We start from the raw sequence: 23,518 nt of genomic DNA, 5'->3' as shown, positions 1-23,518 counted from the left end.
CATTGCAAAGTGTTACCAAATTTTTAGAAGCGACTCTGAATCAGTAATCGATTAGATTTACGTAGAGAAAAATACTCGTAGATATTTTCTTTATTTTGTTATTGAAAAAAATAAAATAAAAACCATAGCAACACCTTGCAACTTTACCCTGTATATTGAATTGAGATCAAACTTCATGATTCTTATGAAATACTTTCATGGGTGAATAATTTTTAGATGGTCGATGACTAAAAGATATTATATTATCATTATGGCACTCGCAGTTCTTGCAAAACATTTAAAGGTAACTTGTAATTAGATATTACATTTAAAGAGTTTGGCTGAAATTCGATAAGTATGCGATTGGAAAAACCTTAGCCATCAAATTCTAACAATCAATTTAAAATATCACATAGTTCTATAACCCTTTTAAGTGTATTTCTAATTACACGTCCCTATAACGAATTACTATAACAACAATGCGTACTATAGTCAGGTCTGCGAGCACATAGAATTTTGTCCAATGACCCCAAGCTACCCATCCTTATCGCTCGCGCGTAATTATGTTGCTGTTGCGCTCGCACACTCACTGCGGGCGCCCGTCGCACAGTCGCGACAGCAATATGATTACGCGCGAGCGATAAGGGTGGGTAGCTTGGGGTCATTGGACAAAATTCTACGTGCTCGCAGACCGGGCTTTACCTACCTACATGCAGGACGCATTAAGACATAATGACATATCTTTCGTTTGGCGTGTTAGAATTACCTTTCCAACAATGATAGAAATTGGTGATATTATATAAGGTGTGCTTAGTTATGACGTCACACTTGTTTTGATTTGTGTGTATGCATTGAACTTTGTTTCGCATTAGTGAGAAAAAGCTGAAGAATTTGATCGCATTGAAGATAGGGGGTAAGATCTTTTAATATTATTTTTAAAGCATAAATCAAAGTCCAGTTAATCACGCCATTTATAACTCGTAGAACGGCTGGATCGAATTTTGATCACTGATTTATTAAAATATCACCAATATTCACGATTTTTTTTAAATAGATGTTGAACAGCCACCATCTGTCATTGCTAGTCGCGGCATATATCTATTACCGCGGTCAGCTAGTATGAAATTACTCTAACAACACCGTGATATGTCATTATACCTACTACCAAGGGGACATCAACAATACGGGGCCGGACACCACAAATCAACAAGGATGATTGCAATTAACTCCAGGGAAGTATCATTGAAAGAAGATAAATTTATCGTGCGTAACAAGCTTTTAAATAACAATATCTGTTCTTAAATAATTATAAATTTCGGTCAGTTATTTCAAAAACAATATCGACTCAAAAGATTAGATTATAGAAGTAATAGGTAGGTATATAAATATTTATTAAAATGGCTTCAATCGTGCGTGTCTAAGCACACTCCCTTTTAAATAGGATTTTTTTAAAACAATAGTTTGACAGAGTTAGTAGTTAGTTACAGGAACACCAAACCACCACACTATGGAGCGAAATTGCGATTTATGGACATAGCGATTTTTTTCACAATTTCTATTTGAAAAAAATACCTATCGATAGGTTATGTTATTCTGATGAATAAATGCTGCACAAGTTTTTCTCTAAAACCAATAGTTTGACTGGAAAAAAATATTTTCCATTTTCGTTGTATGGAATGAAACATAAAGTGGTCGATTTCGACTAAGCCTTGACAGATCTTGCTTTGAAACTACTTGAGCCTTGTTCTATGGCTTGTTGACTGTAATCCTACGCTATCAGCGCGCATCCAAAGTTGCCCGTTCACAAGTTATGAGGTTCTGAAAAATTAAAAAAAAGTAAGTAAAAGTGACTTTTTTTTGGAATATCTTTAAAGATTTAACAAAAATATAAAGATTTTATACGTTAATAATGTAAATTAACCTTAAATTACTGCTAAAAACACATTTTAATAAACTTAAAAGGAATTAAATCAGCGATTTTTTTTTTACAATTTCTGTTTAAAAAAAATACCTATCGATAGGGTATGTTATTCTGATGAATAAATATTACGAACGTTTTTCTCTAAAACCAATGTTTGGCTGGAAAAAAATATTTTCCATTTTCGTTGTATGGAATGAAACATAAAGTGGTCGATTTCGACTAAGCCTTAACCGATTTTGCTTTGAAACTACTTGAGCCTTGTTCTATGGCTTGTTGGCTATAATCCTGCACTGACAGCGCGCGCCCAAAGTTGCCCGTTCAGAAGTTATGAGGTTCCAAAAAATGAAAATTAAAGTAAGTAAAAGGATCTTTTTTTGGGTATGTGTATCATGTTTTAGTTGAATCTTTAAAGATTTATACCCAAAAAAAGATCCTTTTACTTACTTTACTTTTCATTTTTCGGAACCTCATAACTTCTGAACGGGCAACTTTGTGCGCGCGCTGTTAGTCTAGGATTATAGTCAACAAGCCATAGAACAAGGCTCAAGTAGTTTCAAAGCAAAATCTATCAAGGCTTAGTCGAAATCGACCACTTTATGTTTCATTCCATACAACGAAAATGGAAAATATTTTTTTCCAGTCAAACTATTGGTTTTAGAGAAAAACGTTCATAATATTTATTCATCAGAATAACATACCCTATCGACAGGTATTTTTTTTAAACAGAAATTGTGAAAAATAAATCGCTGATTTAATTCCTTTTAAGTTTATTAAAATGTGTTTTTAGCAGTAATTTAAGGTTAATTTACATTATTAACGTATAAAATCTTTATATTTTTGTTAAATCTTTAAAGATATTCCAAAAAAAAGTCACTTTTACTTACTTTTTTTTAATTTTTCAGAACCTCATAACTTGTGAACGGGCAACTTTGGATGCGCGCTGATAGCGTAGGATTACAGTCAACAAGCCATAGAACAAGGCTCAAGTAGTTTCAAAGCAAGATCTGTCAAGGCTTAGTCGAAATCGACCACTTTATGTTTCATTCCATACAACGAAAATGGAAAATATTTTTTTCCAGTCAAACTATTGGTTTTAGAGAAAAACTTGTGCAGCATTTCGTCGTTTCAGCCGAAAGACGTCCACTGCTGGACAAAGGCCTCCCCCAAGGATTTCCACAAAGACCGGTCCTGCGCCGCTTGCATCCAGGTACTTCCCGCGACCTTCACCAGATCGTCGGTCCACCTAGTGGGAGGCCTGCCCACGCTACGTCTTCCAGCTCGTGGTCGCCACTCAAGAACTTTTCTGCCCCAGCGGCCATCAGCTCTTCGAGCTATGTGCCCCGCCCACTGCCACTTGATTTTAGCGATTCTGCGGGCTATGTCAGTCACTCTGGTTCTCCTACGGATCTCCTCATTTCTGATTCGATCACGCAGGGAAACTCCGAGCATAGCACGCTCCATCGCTCTTTGGGTGACCTTGAGCCTTCTTATGAGGCCCATAGTAAGCGACCACGTCTCAGAGCCATACACCATCACTGGCAACACACACTGGTCAAATACTTTTGACTTGAGACACTGCGGTATTTCGGACGTAAGAATTTCGCGAAGCTTCCCGAACGCTGCCCAGCCGAGTTGGATTCGACGATTAACCTCTTTCTCGAAGTTGGACCTACCTAACTGGACTGTTTGTCCCAGGTATACATAATTGTCAACAACTTCGAGTGTAGTGTCTCCAACCTTCAGAGGAGTGGGTACAACACGGGCATTTGACATAATTTTTGTCTTGTCCATGTTCATTTTAAGACCCACTTGTTGAGAGGCTCTACTGAGGCCATCGAGCATTGTGTTTAGGTCCTCCACGGTCTCAGCCATGACTACGATATCGTCCGCGAAACGAAGGTGGGTGATATACTCGCCGTTGATATTTATGCCGAATCCGCTCCAGTCCAGAAGCTTGAAAACATCTTCCAGGGCGGTGGTGAACAGTTTCGGAGATATGACATCTCCCTGTCTCACCCCTCGCTGCAACTGGATAGGTTTCGAGTTCTGATCCTGGAGGCGGACCGACATTGTGGCGTTTTCGTACAAGCCCTTCAGCGCTTCGATGTATCTATAGTCAATTTGGCACCGTTGGAGAGACTGTAGCACTGCCCAGGTCTCGATCGAGTCGAAGGCTTTTTCATAGTCCACAAACGCCAGACAAAGTGGCTGATTATACTCCTCGGTCTTCTGTATAATCTGCCGTAGCGTATGTATGTGGTCTATGGTACTAAAGCCTTTTCGGAAACCGGCTTGTTCGGGAGGCTGGAAGTCGTCGAGCCTGCGAGCGAGACGATTCGTTCAGACGACGCAGCATTTATTCATCAGAATAACGTAACCTATCGATAGGTATTTTTTTCAAATAGAAATTGTGAAAAAAATCGCTATGTCCATAAATCGCAATTTCGCTCCATAGTGCACCAATGGTATGACCGTTCGTGGGTCTGATAAAAAAAATATAACAACATCCCTTCCGACATATTTTTGTAAGCTGTTAAAAAATGATGCACCTCGATGGAGTTGTAATGCAAATATCACTTGCGGAATTTGATTAATTTACATAAAAGTTATTAAAACAAAATCTCTATTTATGTCTGGGATATAACATCAAGTAGGATTATCAACGTGTAATGTCCGATCCCGCATTGAACTGGTATAGGTACCTACACACATAGGCGAGCTTGTATTAATCGGCCATTGGTGGAAAAATCTAATTTTATGCATTTTCGGTAAAAAAAAATCGCTCAGCCAGCCGAACACTGGGCACGTCGGTTTAGTAGTTCAACAAAATACTAAAAAATTATGTGCTAACCCGATAGTTATAAAAACATTAAATTTTATAAAATAAAGCCGAATAGTGCAGTTCTTCGTCGTCATACTGCTGAACCGACTTTCCCCGCCCACTTATGTGTATAGCAACCCTAAGGGATACAAAATGTCAGGAAGCATAATTTATTGGTCGTGTTTACAAAAATAATTTAATGCTTCTATTACGGAATCACCCTCGAAACTAAATCCCAACCCAATCACAAACTTAAATCTAAGTAGAGTTTAGGTCGAGCTTCAATTGAGCGTCATTTCATAATAGAAGCCTACACATTTTGTACGGCATTCCAAATATTACTTCACACTTCTAACATACTTCTCTACTTAGGAAGTGACAGGTTGGCGAAATATAAACAATGAATCCTGATCGAAAACAAGTAGAATTACACTTGTGGAACGAATTCGTTGTTCAAGTTTAGCCGACCTATCCCAAATTCCTAGCATATTACGCCAAAGAAGCATATAACGGAAAATTAAAAAAAAATTTGAGGCTTCAACTGGGTCATGCAAAAACTCAAAATAAAAAAAATCGTTTCAATAATGTTTTTGAAAACGTTTTTGAAATAACAATGCGTCCTGTTGTCTGATCGAAGAGAACAGACATATTTTCTTTAAACATCGCAACAATCAGAAATCCTATCTACAACATGAAAACAACCAATTTACGCGTTCATCTACTGCGGAATTTGCAAAAAAAATACTACGACAGCCAAGTAGCAGTCTAACGACGTAAACAATGTATCATTTTACACTTACAATGCCAGATTTCGGCATTATCTGTGACAAATTTCATGGGTCTTTTGTCCAGACCATCGTCGTTCAGAGCTTTGGCATTCCTTCCAGGCGTCATCTGAACTCTATGGTCATACTTGTCATCCAGGAACTTCTGGCGCAAAACCCAACCACCTCCAACGTGGACATCATTCCGAATTGTTGGGCGAGGTCTAGAGAACTCCCCCTGATAAGGGTGGTAACGACTTGTTGGACTTATCCAGTCATGATTCATTAACCTCGATTTATTTTGGTGGCGATTAGAGGTAGTAAGAGACCTGAACATAGATCCTTGCTTAAAGGCATCAAATTGTAATCTAGGTTTTACATAAATATGCATAAATTGTACAATAAATTGAGGATACAAAGCGGGTCTTCCATTTGTGTTACGGAATAGCTGAACATTTCTTGGGTCACAGTAAGTCACCGGACCTATTAACTGGCCTCCGAGAGCAAACCCATTATTTTGGATTACAGGCCGACCAACCGACGAAACCAGGACTCCGCCGCTTAAGTCATGTTCGCTATGTTGAATCGTGGGCTGTTCTAGCGTGCTGTTAATAACATCAGAGGTAGTATTTTCGATGGTAGGTTCTGCTAGAAATCCACCACTAAGGTCTGCATCATTACTTTGGCCAACTGCCTGACCCAGCAATTCACTGTCTGGCTGATCATTTATTTCACAAACGTCAACACATTCATCATTATCTATAATACTGAGCTGGTTTCCAGATTCCTCATTAGGGTCAAGGTCATTGACCGTCTGACCCACCAATTCAACATTAGATTCATTATTTTCAAGAGATTCAGTTGTGATAAGATCGATATTTTGTATGGTCGACTGACCGAGCATTCCAACATTAGGGCTCGCATTAATTGGGACAATTATTGGTTGTCCCAACAATCTTCCGTTAATATCAAAATTATTATTTTGCACAATCGGCTGTCTCAGTAAAGCACCACCATTGTGAAGGATTGTTGGCTCAGTAGCAAATTGCACTGGAATTTGTACCAGCTGTATCTGAGGCGAGGAGCTACTTTTAAGATTTATATTATTGCTTTGAATGATTTGTGGATATTGTGAATTATATCTATGACTGAAATCATAGTTGTGAACCGAATTCCCAGCCCACGAATTAGCAATAAGGTTTTGAGCTATCCCTGGAGCTTGTGGAGTGGTTATGACATATACATTATTATCTATGACTGGTGTTCGAGCATTAACTTGAAGCATTACATTTGGGTTCACTATGTTATTTTCATAAGTAGGTGGTATATGATGATAAATATTGTTGTTTTCTTCAGTATTGTTGATCATGCCAGGTGTTTGATCATTTATCAGAGATCCCGCGTTTTCTGTGTGATGATAAACATTGTTTTGTTCATTATTGTTTATCATGCCAGGTGTTTGATCATTTATCAGAGATCCCGCGTTTTCTGTGTGATGATAAACATTGTTTTGTTCATTATTGTTTATCACGCCAGGTGTTTGATCATTGATGGTATGTTCTGCGTTGTTGTTTTGTTTGACAACAATATTTTCGATTATGACAGGTTTTTGATCATTTATAAAATGTTCAGAGACGTCTGTGTCATGAACATTGTTGGTTTGAATCAGCGGCTCATCTAACAAATTACCTTTATTTTCACAATCCTCAGTAGAGTTGGTGGAGTGAGCCTGCAAACCACTTATATTGTCGATATCATTATTGGTTGCAGGCTTTGAGTCGTAGCGTTCGATTTCGATTGAACAATCAATTTGATTTCCAAGAGGATTTTCTAATATATTTGTTACCATACTATTTATCTGACTTTGCGATTCAGAATCAGAATCTGCGAATTCATCATCATTAGCGTTGTCATTATAACTAACTTTTGTAGTACAATTGACATTTTGTTCGACTTCATTCTTGTGAGACCGCATACTGTGTGTAATATTGACCTTGGTGTGTGTATCTGAGGCTGGTAATTTATCTCTAAGATTTTTCATTTCATTTTCCCCTTTACGCCGAGTTGTACTTTTATCTACATAAGTACTCTTGAATTTAATTTCTTGTGAAATATTGGAATCCTTATTAATTACAACATCGCTATTCATTACAACCGATTGGGAATTCATATTTGTCTTAAACCTCTTATTATCTGACATTCGAGAACGCGTTCCTAACGCAATATAGTCATTGCCTTGCAATAGTTTAGCTCGCAAACTTATCTTGTGATCATGGGTATCACTTTCACGTACGTTTACTTCTGAAGCATTGTTATTATTTTCAATTGTTTGAGTAACCTTTAAGCTATTTCTGACATCATTGATTTGTGTCGTCGATTTAATTCCTCTATTGGTCGTATCATTACTTTCCATTGTAGAAGTATTGGTAGTTTGGGTAGTCGGCTCGGGGTGCAAATCAGCTGTATTTTCCACGTCACTAGCTTGTGTCGCTGGCGCGGCATTTTCACTACCACTGTCTATGTCTTGGATTATAGGCTGAGTATTGCACTTGGCATTGAGATTTTGCTCCGTATTACAAGTATACTCACTAGGTTTTGTCGCTGGCGCTGGAGAAGGTAAGTTTACTTCTGAAGCATTGTTATTATTTTCAATTGTTTGAGTAACCTTTAAGCTATTTCTGACATCATTGATTTGTGTCGTCGATTTAATTCCTCTGTTGGTCGTATCATTACTTTCCATTCTAGAAGTAAGCAATTGCTCATTATCATTGATAGGTTGGGTAGTCGGCTCGGCGCGCAAATCAGATGTATGTTCCACGTCACTAGCTTTTGTCGCCGGCGCGGCTTTTTCACTACCACTGTCTATGTCTTGGATTATAGGCTGAGTATTGCACTTGGCATTGAGATTTTGCTCCGTATTACAAGTATGCTCACTAGGTTTTGTCACTGGCGCTGGAGAAAGTAAGTTTACTTCTGAAGCATTGTTATTATTTTCAATTGTTTGAGGAAACTTTGAGATTTTTCTGGCATCATTGATTTGTGTCGTCGATTTAATTCCTTTATTGGTCGTATCATCACTTTCCATTGTCGAAATAAACAACTTCTTATTGTCATCGGTAGTTTGGGTAGTCGGCTCGGCGCGCAAAACAGCTGTATGTTCCAGGTCACTAGTTCTTGTCGCTGGCGCGGAATTTTTACTACCACTGTCTATATCTGGGATTATAGGCTGAGTATTGAACTTGGCACTGAGATCTTGGTCCTTACCAAAAGTACTTGTTTGTTGTTTTAGCTCACGTCGCTTCTTTAGTGCATTATAAATAATGTGCGCATGTCTATGTAGGTAATCGTCTACGCTTTCACTAGTATCTTGTACTGTCTCAAAGCGCTCAGTTTCTCTGTTGGTACGCCCAACAGACTCATTACTTTGCATTATAGAAGTATGTGCAGGGTATGGTAGGGCTTTTGTCGCCGGCGAGGCATTTTCATTACCACTGTCTTTATCTCGGGTCATAAGCTGAACCTTGGTATTTGCATTAGGTTTTGGGTTCCTACTACTTGGATTTTTATACCGTCTTAACTCAACTCCCTGAAATTTTAATTTTAGCATCTTATGTATAGTATCATATGAACTATTCTCTAGCTCACGGAGGTCAAAGCTTTCTGTAGCATCATCGCAAAAAACTGGTGTTTGGTCAAATAAATATGTCCCCGCGAAGCTATTGTTAAAATCATTTGGCCTAGACTCAAGGTCGATAGCTCGCATCTTCGTCCTTGGCAGGTGAGCCTGCTGGATTATTCCATCACCAGGTACATTATTTGAAAGTGCAGACTGAGCCGAGGATATTTCATTTATCTCTTTGTGGTCTTTTACGCTAGACAAAATCCATCTGGATTTGGGCTTTTCTAGGAGGTTAAGTCCATTCTTCATTCCAGTGTTATTGTCATTTTTTTCGTTAGCATTACATTCAGTCGACTCAATGCGCGTAATATCCCGGGCTTCATTAACTTCTGCCATAAGGCGAGTTTGCACGGTGTTTTTACTTAAAATGTCATTATTTTGGGTTACAGGCTGAGCCTTAGAGTTTGCATTAGAATCCAATTCATAATGTAGACTGGCTTTTTGACACATGCAAATTTTTCCATTACTATTGTTTTTATTTAACTTAGCAATCGAAACAGGTGTACGTTTGCGATCAATAGCTTGTTTAGGCTGTAAGCTACATTTATTACCAGTATTAAGTTCATTTGTATTACTAGAGATAATATCTGCTTGCTTCTTTATTTTACGTTTGCGGCTCTTACGTTGCACGTTACGTTGTTTTGACCTAACAAAACAATAAGTGCAAACTCGTTTTTGTGTTTTTCGTCGTTGAACATCTTGTATCATTGCCGGGCATTCTTTTGTAAGTCCTATTTTGTCATTATTGGTCGATGAATCTTGGGATGTTTTCGACAAACGTAATGTTCCGTTGTCGTCATTTTCAATATTACATTCTAAATCGGTGCTTTTAACACAGATTTGAGTTCCACTATTAGGTATGTGCGGTATTATTAATTTTTTGTCATTGTTAATAATTTTCTTTCTATACTGTGCCGTTGGTTTGACCTTCGAATGTCTTAGTACTTTCTTTGACTCATTTTTTAGTTCATAGTTTTTAGCTGTCGAGAATGCTTGCAAGCTTGTTTCACCGATTGCCGCCTGAGCCTTAGTTTTTACTTTCGGTTTATTTAGGCCACATTTATTGTTATGTGGTGTTTCTTTTTTCGTCGGCTTTACTAGCGAGTCAGGTGTAAGAAGACTAAGTTCACCATTATCAGTCGCTGAGTGCGTCGTCGAGCTACTAGTGATACCAGTGCACTGATTCAGTTGGATGGATGAAGCCCTAGACTTGGCTGTAAGTTTTAGTTTTTTGTCGTTTTTATCGTCTGGCTGATCACGTAAGCTGTTTGTTTGGTCTTTCTCTTTATTATTGTTTTCAGTTTGAACTGGTGGAATTATTTTACTGCTAGGATCCTGGTCAGGGTTGCGATCAGGACAATCAATGCGTGTCAACTGAACTCGTGCAATCATCTTGAGTTTATTTTGGTTGGATTTGGTAATATCCCTTGGGAGAGTTCTATGGTCAACCTCACTATTAGAGACCTCTTTCAGATTTTTATTTTGAGTTGAGGTCTGGTTTGTTCCGTTTTCTTTAGGTGGAAATGCTTTATTTTCCACAATATGAGATGATTTCGATCTATGTTCTAATTCAAGATCGGCTTTTTGTACCGATGGTACATACAAAAGGTATAATTTACCTTTATAAGGCAAAGGTGATTTAAATTCGGACGTCTCTTTGTGTAGTTTCAAAATTGTATGTGCATTAGGCTGTTCTGGTTGCTCATTATTTGCCAGTTCCAGTGGTGTGGAGATGGCTGGAATAAAGCGTAAAAGTATCAGCGCTAGTTGTCGCATTGTGCGATATCTTTAACAGCGACTAAAATAATACCGTTTGTATAGCTGAACAACAAAAAAAAGAGAATGATTGAACGCGTTTGATATTTAAACAAAAAGTACTAGTTAGCGCATCAGCGTGTCCTACTACGTGGCTTATGTAAAATTGTCTACATTTCTTTTTAAATTTTCTACTGGGTAAATAGCTACTTTTAATATAGATTCTATTTGAGAAAAAATTAAATATTTAAGTAACAAACTAGACAATTTAAGCTTACTTGTCTGTGTGTGTGACGGACTGGACGCAACGGGAGGCAGCGGCTTTGGTTTCAGTGTGCCGCCATCTGTTAAAAACAGATCATTTAATGTTAAAAATCGTTTTAAAGGTTTATGGGTGACAGTTACATCGTACAGTCGTAATTCGAAATAGTTATTTTAGTAACGATGAACCCAACATTTTATACATATTTTATAAAATAAATAGTGAGAAATTAAGACAAATTACTTAAGAACTGTATAAAACCTAATATTAGACACTATTACCACAGAATAATAATATTTAGGCAGTTAAATACTGCACAGTATTTAGTACACCATTTTCTTTATTTTATTCCATCATACACAAGAATACGCGTGCGTGATTCAATGTTCGCTCGTATGTGAGGCCTTGTCGAATAGTATCCTGTAGGTGGGCCATCGTGCGTGTTTTGTTTTCGATGTAAACTCGCGGAGATGAACAGGCCTGCTATTACGCTCTAAAGTGTGGGAACAGTTTATGTACCGTCACATTCACTAGATCAACCCAACCATAGATCTTAGATACGGGAAAAAACTACGCAAAAAAGGGACTACTAAAACCATTTGACACATTATAATTCGTCACTTCATGGCCGCTAACAATTCCTAAGGAAAACATAATACAGTAATTTTGTAATTATAAATAAACCAACCTATTTCCTGAAGCGTAGACTTGTTTTCTACTTCTTTGGGCGACTGGGTTGATTCCGATTGTTTGCTGGTGCCAGCACCTAAACACAAAACATTTAATCAAGAGTAAATCCTCTATTTAATCAAAGATGTAACGGTTAAATATATGTATATTGTTTTAAACTTTCCTGGTCACTAACAAAATTATTATTACTGACGGGATTGCGAAAGAGGGTAGAGTCTACCCTGCTACATTGCCCATAACATCTCACCCGCAAGTTTCTTCAGTTACTCCGTGACCATGGCGCTTGTGTGACAGTAACAGTGCCGAAATATCGGAAACTCAAAATTAAGGTACATGGTAGCAATCCCGTCAGTATTTTTTTTTAAATATATGTAATAAATAAATAAACATGTTTGGTGTCCTACAATATTTATCGACAGGCACTTATTAACTGCTTCAATTCCTTAAAAGAATGAAATAAATATGTACTATCAAATAATAAAACAGGTCAAGTGTTCAGGCTCAGGCGGAACAATAATAAATCGAAAGCAAAAATCATTTTTTGAAACATCGTTGAAAGATTATCGTGTCTGCTTGCGTGTACACATAAGGATAAGTTGATTGAATTAGGGATTGATGGTGAAAACGGGCATAAGTCATTTTAAAAGACCTATACCATGTTTAATACAAATTTTTATTTTATTTATTTCATAAATAAAATAAATACAAATGTTTACTTATGTTGAATCTTTGCTTGCCTCAACCCTTGCAGCTTGACCTAATAAGAAACATTATTTCACTCACCTTCATTGACTTTGAACCCGTTGCTAGCGTTGGAGGGTGGTTTGGTCGGTTGGTTGGGGGCTGGTTTAGTCGCATTTTGTTTGGGCGTGCTTGGTATGGACCCAGAGTCAGTGTCGTAGTCCGAAGCAGAGCTCCTGTCAGTGACCTTTGACGACGGGCCTGAAATAGAGCAATAACAAGATTAGGCCCGCTTCTGTCGAGAGCAGTCAGTCTAGACCCATTTACATAAATATTTAGGCAGAGGACACGAAAAGCCTGTCCACCGCCATAGGCAACAGGATGCTTTGGAGACTTAGATTAATAAAACCTAGATAGATAGTCAGTGCACGAAAGGTGAGGCAGTTTTTAGGGAGCCGGCACGGCTTACCCGTAAACGTCACATGAACTGTCAAAGTGAAAAATTGGTAAACACGTCCGACGAATTTTAATTAATTAAAACGGTTTGTGCTGTGAAAGGGTGTCTAAAATACATCAGAAAAACGAAAGAAAGTGACCAGTGTTACATTTCATAAGTAAGTACTACAATTCGAAGCGTATTTTGCTTGGATTTGGCTTTCAAAATTTAAATACGGGAATGATACCAGTAACAAGAAAATTTATTTCCCAATTGTTCGCCGTACAAATACACTTCCTTTTTTTTATGAAATCGAGACTTTAAGTCGATTTATATTATTGTTATTAGGTAAGTACTTTGAATTCAATAAATAAGTAAGTACATGATGCGTTTTGTTTTTGTTAATTATAAAATAATTAAAAACGTATTAAAAATTTCCCTCCTTTCGGGAAAATCGCCTTCACTGTCTACACTCCCCAACAAAATTGACACTAATGACATAAGATTTTTGCCTCACTCTTGACGAAGCGTTTGTATGAAGACTATCCATCTAGGTTTTATTAATCTAAGTTTGGAGACAAATTGGACGTAGATTCGTGAGTTACCAACTTATTAAATAAGTACAATTTAATCAACATTAACCTTACATTAATTTAATCAACATTAACCTTATTAACCAGTTTTGCAGACCTAATAAAAAAAAAAAAACCTAATTTATTTTAGGTAGGTCGGTAGATGAATTACGACCTTGTTTATAGTTACCAACAGTCATCAACAACTACTTGTTAATTCTAAAAGCGGGAGGTTAAATTGCTTCGTCTGCATTAAGCCTAAGCAGCCCCAGATTTATTTTACAATAGTATTATTATATCACATGCAGAACTTACGAATATTAATTAATACATTTTTAAACCACAATCTACGGAAAACGCAGCGTGGGACGTATACCTACAAGGTGGACCGACGACATCGTAAAGGTAGCAGGGAAGCGCTGGATGCAAGCCGCTACCAATCAATCAACGTGGAAAGCATCAGGGGAGGCCTATGTTCAGCAGTGGACGCCCTATGGCTGAAATGATGATGATGATGATGAATCTCCTATAAGGTCCACTCGCTTAATCAAGAATTAGCATTACTTTTGTCATAGTGTGTAGTCGTCATAATATATCAACCATCATCATTATTGCGTCATTAGTTCTCCACTGCATGTAGCACAACCCTCTCTAATTTAAAAGGGGAAAATTGTTATTTTGGCCTAAACTTCCTAAAATCCATGATAAAGCAAGTGGAAATCTAAAATTATTACCTATAATATTATGTTCTATGTATAGTTAATTTAGTAAGTGGCCCAGCATGCAATGCTAACGCTTTATAATTGTTAGTACCTATTATTTTATTTTATTCAAAAATAAAATCATCCAACAATATGACAAATTAACCCGACCTTCCTTACCGATGAACAATAACGGCGTTGATAAAACAGACCTAATTTTCGTCTTAACAACAGTGTTATAGCCGTTGTTCAAATAGCAGTTTATTACAACTACTAAGCTAACATCTCTCAGAATTATTTTCTAAGAATTTATACAACTGTAAAATAAGTGTTATTTGAGTTGCCAGAATACCAATATAACATGCTGAGATTGAACATATTTTTAAAGAGAAAAAGTAATAAGTTACCCCTTCACCTATCTAATAGAAATAAAAGTCATTTACAAATTGAGACCTGATTGTGCACTGGTTTTCGTAGCTTTTGGCGTCCGAGCCGGGACGGGGACTCGTGCTCGTCCTATAAACATGTTCAGACATTTATTGAACCTTCCTTAAATCAATTATCATTTCTGTATCAGATTATTTTATTAAAAGCCGATACAATTTAATTCACTTGCTACTCGGTAGTTGCTACGCATCTAATGTAGGTACTCACTTTTAGATGTCGAAGTCAACTCGTCACCTACAAGGAAACAAAATAAAATTACATAATAAACACCAGGAGAGGAAATAATGTATCTTATTATATTTATCACCATTTTCAGCTCCAACCAGTTGCGATTTCTTACAACATCTGATGTCTTTAGCTAAACCATACTTGAGAATGTCATCCCCAGTCCAGAAAAAAGTACAACTGTCATTAACACTTAAACCTATTGTTACGTACGACTCTGTATGTACTTCCAGTGATAGAATAAATAAAGCGAGTGGACTGTATAAAGTGCTCTTCATGGATGTTCGCTCGCGAATTGAACATTGCTCGTTCGTTCGCAGAATGTCCGCCGCTCGTCACCGCTGCCGTGCGTAGACATTTGGCAGGACCGACCGATGATACAAGACACAGAATGTTCCCAGTTTCCAAATGGTGTTCTAGCTATACAACGTGTTAATGAAAAAGCGCAAAACCTGAAATTAGTTTGTTCAGAATCGAGAGTAGAATCGATTCCACTAATAAAAAAAACAAATTTTAACCAAAAAAATATTTTAATTACGCCGTGTTACTTAACTCTATTCTATTATCAGAGGTGAATGAACTATCTACGTAAACTACTAACCTACTCATATGCATGCATGCCTTGCAATCAGCGTGTGAAAGGTCAATCTCAATACGTTTCCAGAAATGCGTAAAAAAGAGATAACAAGTGCGCGGGGCGAAAACAAAAAGAGTGAATATCTTCGTAAATAATCCGCGAAAATTTATTTTAATATTTTACATAATTCTTTTATAATAATAATAAGTTGGGGTGTCTGAGGTTTTGCGCTTTTTAATTAAAACGTTGTATATTTACCTTTAAGCTCTGATAGGGAAAGTAAGTACCTACACGATATTATTGCTACCGCTGGCTCTTCACCTTTGCAAATCTTGTGGAGTCAATATCAATCGTCAGGCCACTAATGAATCTCAACCAATGACGATTGAGCAGTCCCTGGCGATATTTAAAACTAGAGAAATATGAGGGACTAGCGGCCGCCCGCGACTTCGTACGCGGGGATCCCGTTTTACCCCCTTCATCTATCTTACGCGGTTTAGATTTTTTCATGCAAATGTTTTTTCTCGCTAATTCCCGTTCCCGTAGGAATTCTGCAATATCCTGTTATAACTAAGCTTTAAGTTTACTAAGGTACCTGCATGCCAAATTTTAAGCGTCCAACTTACGCGGTTTAGATTTTTTCATACAAATGTTTTTTCCCGCTAACTCCCGTTCCCGTGAGAATTTTGCAATATCCTGTTGTAACTAAGCTTTAAATTTACTAAAGTACCTGCATGCCAAATTTCAAGTGTCTATCTTACGTGGCTTAGATTTTTTCATACAAATGTTTTTTCTCGCTAATTCCCGTTCCCGTAGGAATTTTGCAATATCCTGTTATAACTAAGCTTTAAGTTTACTAAGGTACCTGCTTGCCAAATTTCAAGCGTCTAACTTAAGCGGTTTAGATTTATCATACAAAAGGATTTTCCCGCTAATGCCCGTTCCCGTGGGAATTCCTAAGTATCCTATAACCTGCCCAGGAGTATGAAGAATAATTGTACCAAGTTTCGTTAAAATCCGTCAAGTAGTTTTTGTTTCTATAAGGAACATACAGACAGACAGACAGACAGACAGACAGACAGACAAAAATTTTACTGATTGCATTTTTGGCATCAGTATCGATCACTAATCACCCCCTGATAGTTATTTTGAAAATATATGAAATATAGTTATATTTCATGTACAGAATTGACCTCTCTACAGATTTATTATAAGTATAGATAATAAAAGTCCAGGCTCCTAGTATTTTAATTATGATCCAGAACTCCTTTGTGGCATCAGCAGATATGAGAGGCTCCATAGCGTCTGTAGATAACATGTTCCTAGTGTAGAATATACATCAATGTGTGTGGTAGGAAGGGGTGCTCCACCTCTACGCTTCACTAGATCACTTACTGCATAACCCTACATACTTGGTCCCACGTTGAAGGTTTACTTATAGCTTTGTGAAAGACACAGTCTTTCAAGATGGTTAGTCAACTTAAAATATATAAGTAGTCAGGATGATACCAATGATGAGCAAATACTGTGCTCTGTGAAGTCTAAATTTAAAAATAAATGAGGAAATCTTCAGATACCAAGTACACACCAAGTATTCCGATGTGTGAAGTATCGCTGTGAAATATCAAAAATGTACCTCGAGAGTATGCTGTTCGTTTATCCGTAAACGAACCAAAGTCGCTGACATAGCCCGACGGATTAGCAAGCTGAAGTGGCAATGGGCAGGGAACATAGTACGCAGAACTGAAGGCCGATGGGGCAGAAAGGTTCTGGAATGGAGGCCGCGTACCGGAAAACGCAGCGTGGGACGTCCACCTACAAGGTGGACCGACGACATCGTAAAGGTAGCAGGGAAGCGCTGGACGCAGGCCGCTACCAATCGATCAACATGGAAAGCATTGGGGGAGGCCTATGTTCAGCAGTCGACGTATGCTGTTGTTCTTTTCTTGAAACTTCTATCTTCTCTATGCCACGGTGGAAAACTGAAAAAGTATGAAACTCACCTATTCTCTTGCGTAGATTCCGATCGCTGCGTAATGCTACGGTGCGACGTAGCACTTGCGCGATATATGTCAACGGCTTTTCGTCATCAGTGGCATAGATACTCTCAGTCGGGGAAGGCACGCGGTGCCTCCGAAGGTCGCGAGTGACCGCATTTGGTTTATCCCTGTTTTTCTTTTTAACTGGACGTCTTGTCTTGAACGATGATCCCAGACGAGACCTGAAATAAAAGACAAATTTGTACCACTGGAATTCCAAACATCTTCATTGGGGATCTAGACTGGTGACTACCCAGGCCCTGGTCATCATTTAGCGCCAAAGTGCTCGGAAAGACAAACCCAACGAACCCCAACTCGATAAGATTCCATCGTTTCGTTTAGAAGTTCCTATGGCCACCTCCCGACTCCTTCATCAGGACCCTGATCATCATCTAGCACTGATGTGCTCGAAAAGACAAATCCAACGAACCCAAAGATTCCACCGTTTGGTTTAGGAGTACCTATGGCCCCCTCCATCATCAAACCAGCTCAATGGTACCATAATATTGCATTGTCATCGTACTTACATAAGTATGTACCTTTCAGCTCAATCAGTTGAGAAGAACTGGTCTTAAATTCAGTTGCAAGATTTGCCCCACACTAACAAACAAGCGAAGTCAATATTAAAGCTTGTAAAAAAGAGGCTGACTAACCACCCAAACCAACTTGATGTGCAACTCACTATCCCTGAAGCTATGCGGCGACTGCATACAATAAGTTTTAAATGACATAAATTCTGGCACATTGGATTTATACAACATGCAACAGCAGCTGACAATGCTGACATTGTTTAATACTGATATTTAAGCTAGTTGGGAATATTCTCACCTCAAATGCATATTCTGTGGCCTCTGGACCCTTTGAACAACATTCAACCCGCCGGTCCTCTTCGGTTGTAAGTAACGGAATGGTCTTCCGGGCTTGTTTCTGGTGGTAGGGGGGGCAAGCATAGCATTCTTGGCCCCTGGGCTTATCTTGGCACCACCATTGATCTCAGGCAGCGGTGTGTCCTTAATGGTCTCCTGGATCTCCTCGAGACGTTCTAAAAGCACCACAGGCTCGGTGTGCGTGTGCATGTCTGAAAAAACGCCCATCTTTGTAGAGAAAAATGTGTTTAACACTAAATTAATGAAGGACTGCTTCGACCACCACAAACTAAAATAACATACATACTTCTGTAACATTTAATAATAACAGTAAAAGCATGGTGTGTCAAAATGTAAATGCCACCAAAATACTCACTTTTGAACGCAACCATGTCCAGGAGGCTCACTGCAGACATATGGTTAAAGTAGACATTTTTATTCTCGTCTTTGGATGGTGTGACGTCCACACGTCGATCGGCGGTGTTGGCCGACGCACTTGGTGGTATGAACGCGCCTTGCGCAAACTTGCGCTGCGCGTGCACTTTCCTGTAAAAGTACAAGTTGCCATTAAAACTTGAAAATAAAAGTCAGACTTGAGAATCTCCTCCTTCTTTGAAGTCTCTTAAAGACGGGATGGAAAAAACAGTAAAAGATTTCTCGCACAGTCCAATAAGAAATGTTACTTGTTTCAATGCAAAATCATAACCAGCACAGCATCAAAAGATATTCGCTTGACGAACAATTCAATTGAGACCCTTTGTCAAAGAGAGCATGATGAGCACTACATTGTACTCTTTATTTGTGTACATTACATGTGTACAATGTACATTTTTACAGTTAGTCTCTAAAAATTATCTTTCCAAGTATGATAGTTGAAAACAAAGAGATTACAATATTAATTCGCTTTAGCTAGGCTTCATCATAACGTAATGTAATAATAGCTGATCTAAAATGTATGTTTTATTCTCATTTGAATTAATGCTTATGCTTTTATCGCTTTTTAGATCGCTCAGAACAGGGCTCATAGTAAAGCAGACGAAGTAAAAACAGTTTCAGTAGTGGTTCCCAGTATTTTACTACATTGCAACCAGTTTACCATTCATTCAATACTAAATTTACATAATGACAAATGTCAATGGAAGCCAAATGCAGAATAAAATTTAAATCAAATCAATACAAATATTCAAACTTACTTACTAAAATATTATTCTATTCAAATTTAAAACGACTGTTGCATTTCATAGTCATGAGATAGGCAAGTTGATTGATTTAAATACAGTGGACAGCGCATTACACTTACACTGATCTAAGACACTGATAGACGAAGAGCTAGTGAACGTCAGACCTACGTCATTTTAAAAGCTTAGTTTGTCAGCGTATGCTCCTATTAAAGGTTGGAATGTTGGTGAATTATGAAGTTCAGGTCATTGTGGCTTTGGGAGTTACCCTAAAAAAATTGTCTGGCAAGGAGTTGGAATGGAACTGTCAAAACTATCTGGCTGATGTGGAAACAACTTCTAATCATCACTCAAACAAAAATTTTCACTTTTTTTTCATAAGGTAGCTTACAGTATTTCAACACTTTTGAAAAACATACAGCTAAAAGATACATAAACTTTGCCAAAACAACAATAGATGCCACCTGTATTGAGAAGTGACTTTGCCTTGGCAAACATTTAATGAAAACAAACAAATAAAATAGCAATAACTGAAAATTATTACCAGATAGGTTTCTTCTTCACCAATTCTGTCTCAAATCAAAATGGCTCCTAATGTCTAACTCAATGGCTATCTCAAAGGTACATAATTTGGCAAAATCACATAAATCCTATTCCAATTTGAATACACATACCCTGCCCTGCCAAAACAAGGCAAAAGCTATATTGGCCATGGCATGTTTTATGACTTACATGTGATAAAAATGTTTTCACAGGTAGTGCCTCCATAGAGCTTCCCAATTTGCTTGCAAATAATTTACCTCTACGCAGGAACCCCTAATGTATCACATTATTGATTTTATCTCCCTCATATACTGTACCCCTTTTGACGACCAATCAGAAGACAGTTATCAGTTTGACAATCTAAATATGTTTATAGGATATCAGAAAAGAGGGTATGAGTTGGATTATACATAGATAGGTATGTATCAGACATAACTATTGATTTTTCACCAAACTTCGTGCCAATATTTTTATTGTGTACTCAGCATTATTTTAGGACTAGAGAGGTATTGCAGTTATACTACGTTGCATTTGCAGCACTTCAAAATCAAAGCGTAATTACTCGCATTTGCATTTTGCAAGGAACAGTGGGTAGGTAGGAAACAATTACACAAAATGGCTTTCGACCTGGCAAAGACATTTCCAAATTGGAAGAGCAGTATCAATCAAAATGTTGACAAAATAACAAAGAATACTTACAGCTTCATCTTTGGGGTCTAATCGGTGAAAAATCTCAAGAAAATAAATCTTCATGTCCGGGACGCATGGAACGGGCGGCACGCGCTTCCGAAACCAGTTTTATGTCCATCAAATTCGCAGACACACATCTTTCTACTGTTTTTAATTCATAACAAAATTAAAATTAACACTAAACAAATAGAATATAATCTACTTTTACGTACAGCACGAACTATTTATTTCATTATTTATTAAATTCCCGAGCCCGACTCGAACTCAAGCACGCAGCAGCCGTCGACTCGCATCGTACTACTACCCAGGGTTGCCAGATATCAGCTAACTCAATTCGCCTATTTTTTCCTACCGAGTAGCATAAAACGCCTAATATTTTTTTTTCTGACAAGTAGCCTAAAATTCACCTAATGTTTTGAGCTAAAAAGTAGCATAATAATAATTAACACAAATATAAAATACTAGCTTTTACCCGCGGCTTCACCGGCGCGAAAATTAGTTTGTCACAGATCATCATAAATTATAGCCTTTAGGTTATTCTGGGTTATAGAAAAAGGACTGTAAAGTTGTTTATCCGCTGGCAGTGGAGCAGGGTCCAAACTACCGGTGGTCAGGGTCACAGGCTGAGGAACCTCCGGACAATGCGTGCCGTGCTGAGAATCATCGCCTTTTGTATCTGACCCTTGAGCCAACCATCCAGCGAGAGCTTCTTTAGATGTTGGTCGAAGCTCTTCGCTATTAGCCCGTTTGCCGAGACAACTATCGGGACAATGATCGTCGAGTCAACATCCCACATGGCGGTCACCTCGTGGGCCAAGTCAAGGTATTTGCTTTGCTTTTTCTTCTCGGCCTTCACGAGGTTTTCGTCATGCGGGATGGTAATGTCAACGAGCACTGCCCGACGTTGGGATCGGTCAACCACCACAATATACAGGCTTATTACAGACAATAGTCCTATCTGTGATGATATAACGATCCCAATAGAGCAATGCATGACCATTTTCGAGAACTGGCACCGGCTGGTATCGGTAATAAGGCGTCTCAGATTCAAGAAGGCCGTACTGAAGAGCAAGTTGCTGATGGATGATTCTGGCTACTAGGTTATGCCTGTGCAAATACTCACCATTAGCAAGATGCGAACAACCAGAAATTATATGCCTGAGTCGACAAATGTCGACCGCCGTACCGTCCTTCAGGATATATTTTCGGTAATTGTTCGTCATCATGACCTCGTCAGCAATTGCACAAGCAAAACCCTCGGTTTCCCCAAAGAGGTCACCGAAGCGTAGCCAGTTCACCGAGGCGAGGAGGCCCACATCAGGACCTGTAAGGGCCCGATAGCACCTCCCGTGCAGCTCCTTGCTTTTCCATACGTCCTTCCGATCCGCGACGCTCAGCACCTTTGGCTTGCGCCAGTTCTCGTTCGCCAAGGAGAGCGGCGTGAGGCCTTTGTCAACTCCCACAACATCGCGATGCATTCCGCACTCATTGGCAAGGAAATAATCCCCAAAACACACTTCACGGTTGTTGAGGTTCTTGGCATTTAAAAAGCCTCGACCTCCCCACGTCCGTGAATTAATGTAGTCTCATCACAGATGAACGCGGATTTACCATGCGATGTTGTGTGAGCTGCTGACGTACCTTCCTATCCAGGGCGTCAAGTTCAGTCTGAGTCCATCTTAGTATGCCGAAGGAGTATATCAATAGAGTAGAGGCATCATCCAACCGTTGAAAGCTCTTACTTTGTTGCCGCCAGATAAAAGACGATTAAGAACTTTTGTCAGTCGGCTACAAAAGCGTTCTTTTACCGATTTTTTTATGTCTTCTACCGATATACCTAACGATTCTGACATACCAAGATACTTATAGGTATCAGTTTCGGAGAGAGATTTGAGTGTCATTGTCTCAGAGAGTTGTAAATTCACAACTCTCCCCTGTTCCGCATGTAAGACCGCACACTTGTCTACACCAAACTCCATCCTGATGGTGTTGCTAAATACCTGTGTGGTTTTTAGCAACTTCACCACGTCTTGGCGTTTTGGTGCGAACAACTTGAGGTCATCCATGTACAGCAGGTGACTAATGACCTTACCCCTTCTAGGAAGCTGATATCCAAGCCCTGAATCCTTTAACAAAGTGCTAAGAGGATTCAGTGCTAGGAAGAACTGTTGATCAGCTCCCTCCCATCTCCGGTATACTTTCCTCTGGTCACTTTGAAAGACACGATTTTACCAGTATCTGTTCACGCGTTCTTTGTAGCGACGAATACGGTTTTCCCACGCATAAACTTTTTGCTTTAGGTAGTCAATGCGTTCCGTGACACAAGCCATGTAGTCCTGAGGTAGAACGCCAGTCCCAGCAAAGTCTTATTATTATTATTATTTATTAGACTATATATCGGGGTTTTCAGATGTATCTCACAAATTGGTGCAGCGGAATGGCAAAGTGTTATGACCATGTAAAGAAAATTGAAAGCGATTTCATCAAGCAAGATTGAATAAATGAAGTGTGATTTTATTAAATACCTCTTTATCTTGATCATTTGTTGAAGAACAAAAAATGCAAGAGGAGTTCTTAGAATATTTTTCTAGTTCTGAATGAAGTAATAAGTATGATATTATCTAATAAAATGTGTTACATAAAGTAATATACGATTTACTTATTTTTCAAGACATTTTAGAATGCAGTTCTC

General features: G+C 38.5%; 1 protein-coding gene across 1 annotated transcript in view; it reads right to left on the bottom strand.

The window, feature by feature from the left end:
- Positions 1 to 21,059, bottom strand: part of LOC135086977 (uncharacterized) — a 47,777-nt gene extending 26,718 nt beyond the window's left edge. The window contains exons 1-9 of the mRNA XM_063981831.1: positions 20,836 to 21,059; positions 18,792 to 18,961; positions 18,378 to 18,627; positions 17,514 to 17,731; positions 14,916 to 14,942; positions 14,715 to 14,777; positions 12,655 to 12,813; positions 11,870 to 11,947; positions 11,198 to 11,263 (exon numbers count right to left, since the gene is read on the bottom strand). Coding sequence (XP_063837901.1) covers positions 11,198 to 11,263; positions 11,870 to 11,947; positions 12,655 to 12,813; positions 14,715 to 14,777; positions 14,916 to 14,942; positions 17,514 to 17,731; positions 18,378 to 18,627; positions 18,792 to 18,961; positions 20,836 to 20,843 — 1,039 coding nt within the window. The 5' untranslated portion in view covers positions 20,844 to 21,059. The remainder of the gene's footprint in view (positions 1 to 11,197; positions 11,264 to 11,869; positions 11,948 to 12,654; positions 12,814 to 14,714; positions 14,778 to 14,915; positions 14,943 to 17,513; positions 17,732 to 18,377; positions 18,628 to 18,791; positions 18,962 to 20,835) is intronic.
- Positions 21,060 to 23,518: the final 2,459 nt, after the last annotated feature.

This window comes from Ostrinia nubilalis, chromosome Z (genome assembly GCF_963855985.1).
Source record: "Ostrinia nubilalis chromosome Z, ilOstNubi1.1, whole genome shotgun sequence".
NCBI lineage: Eukaryota > Metazoa > Arthropoda > Insecta > Lepidoptera > Crambidae > Ostrinia > Ostrinia nubilalis.
The sequence above is the reverse complement of the archived record's forward strand: the minus strand, read 5'-3'. Positions and strand labels throughout refer to the sequence as shown.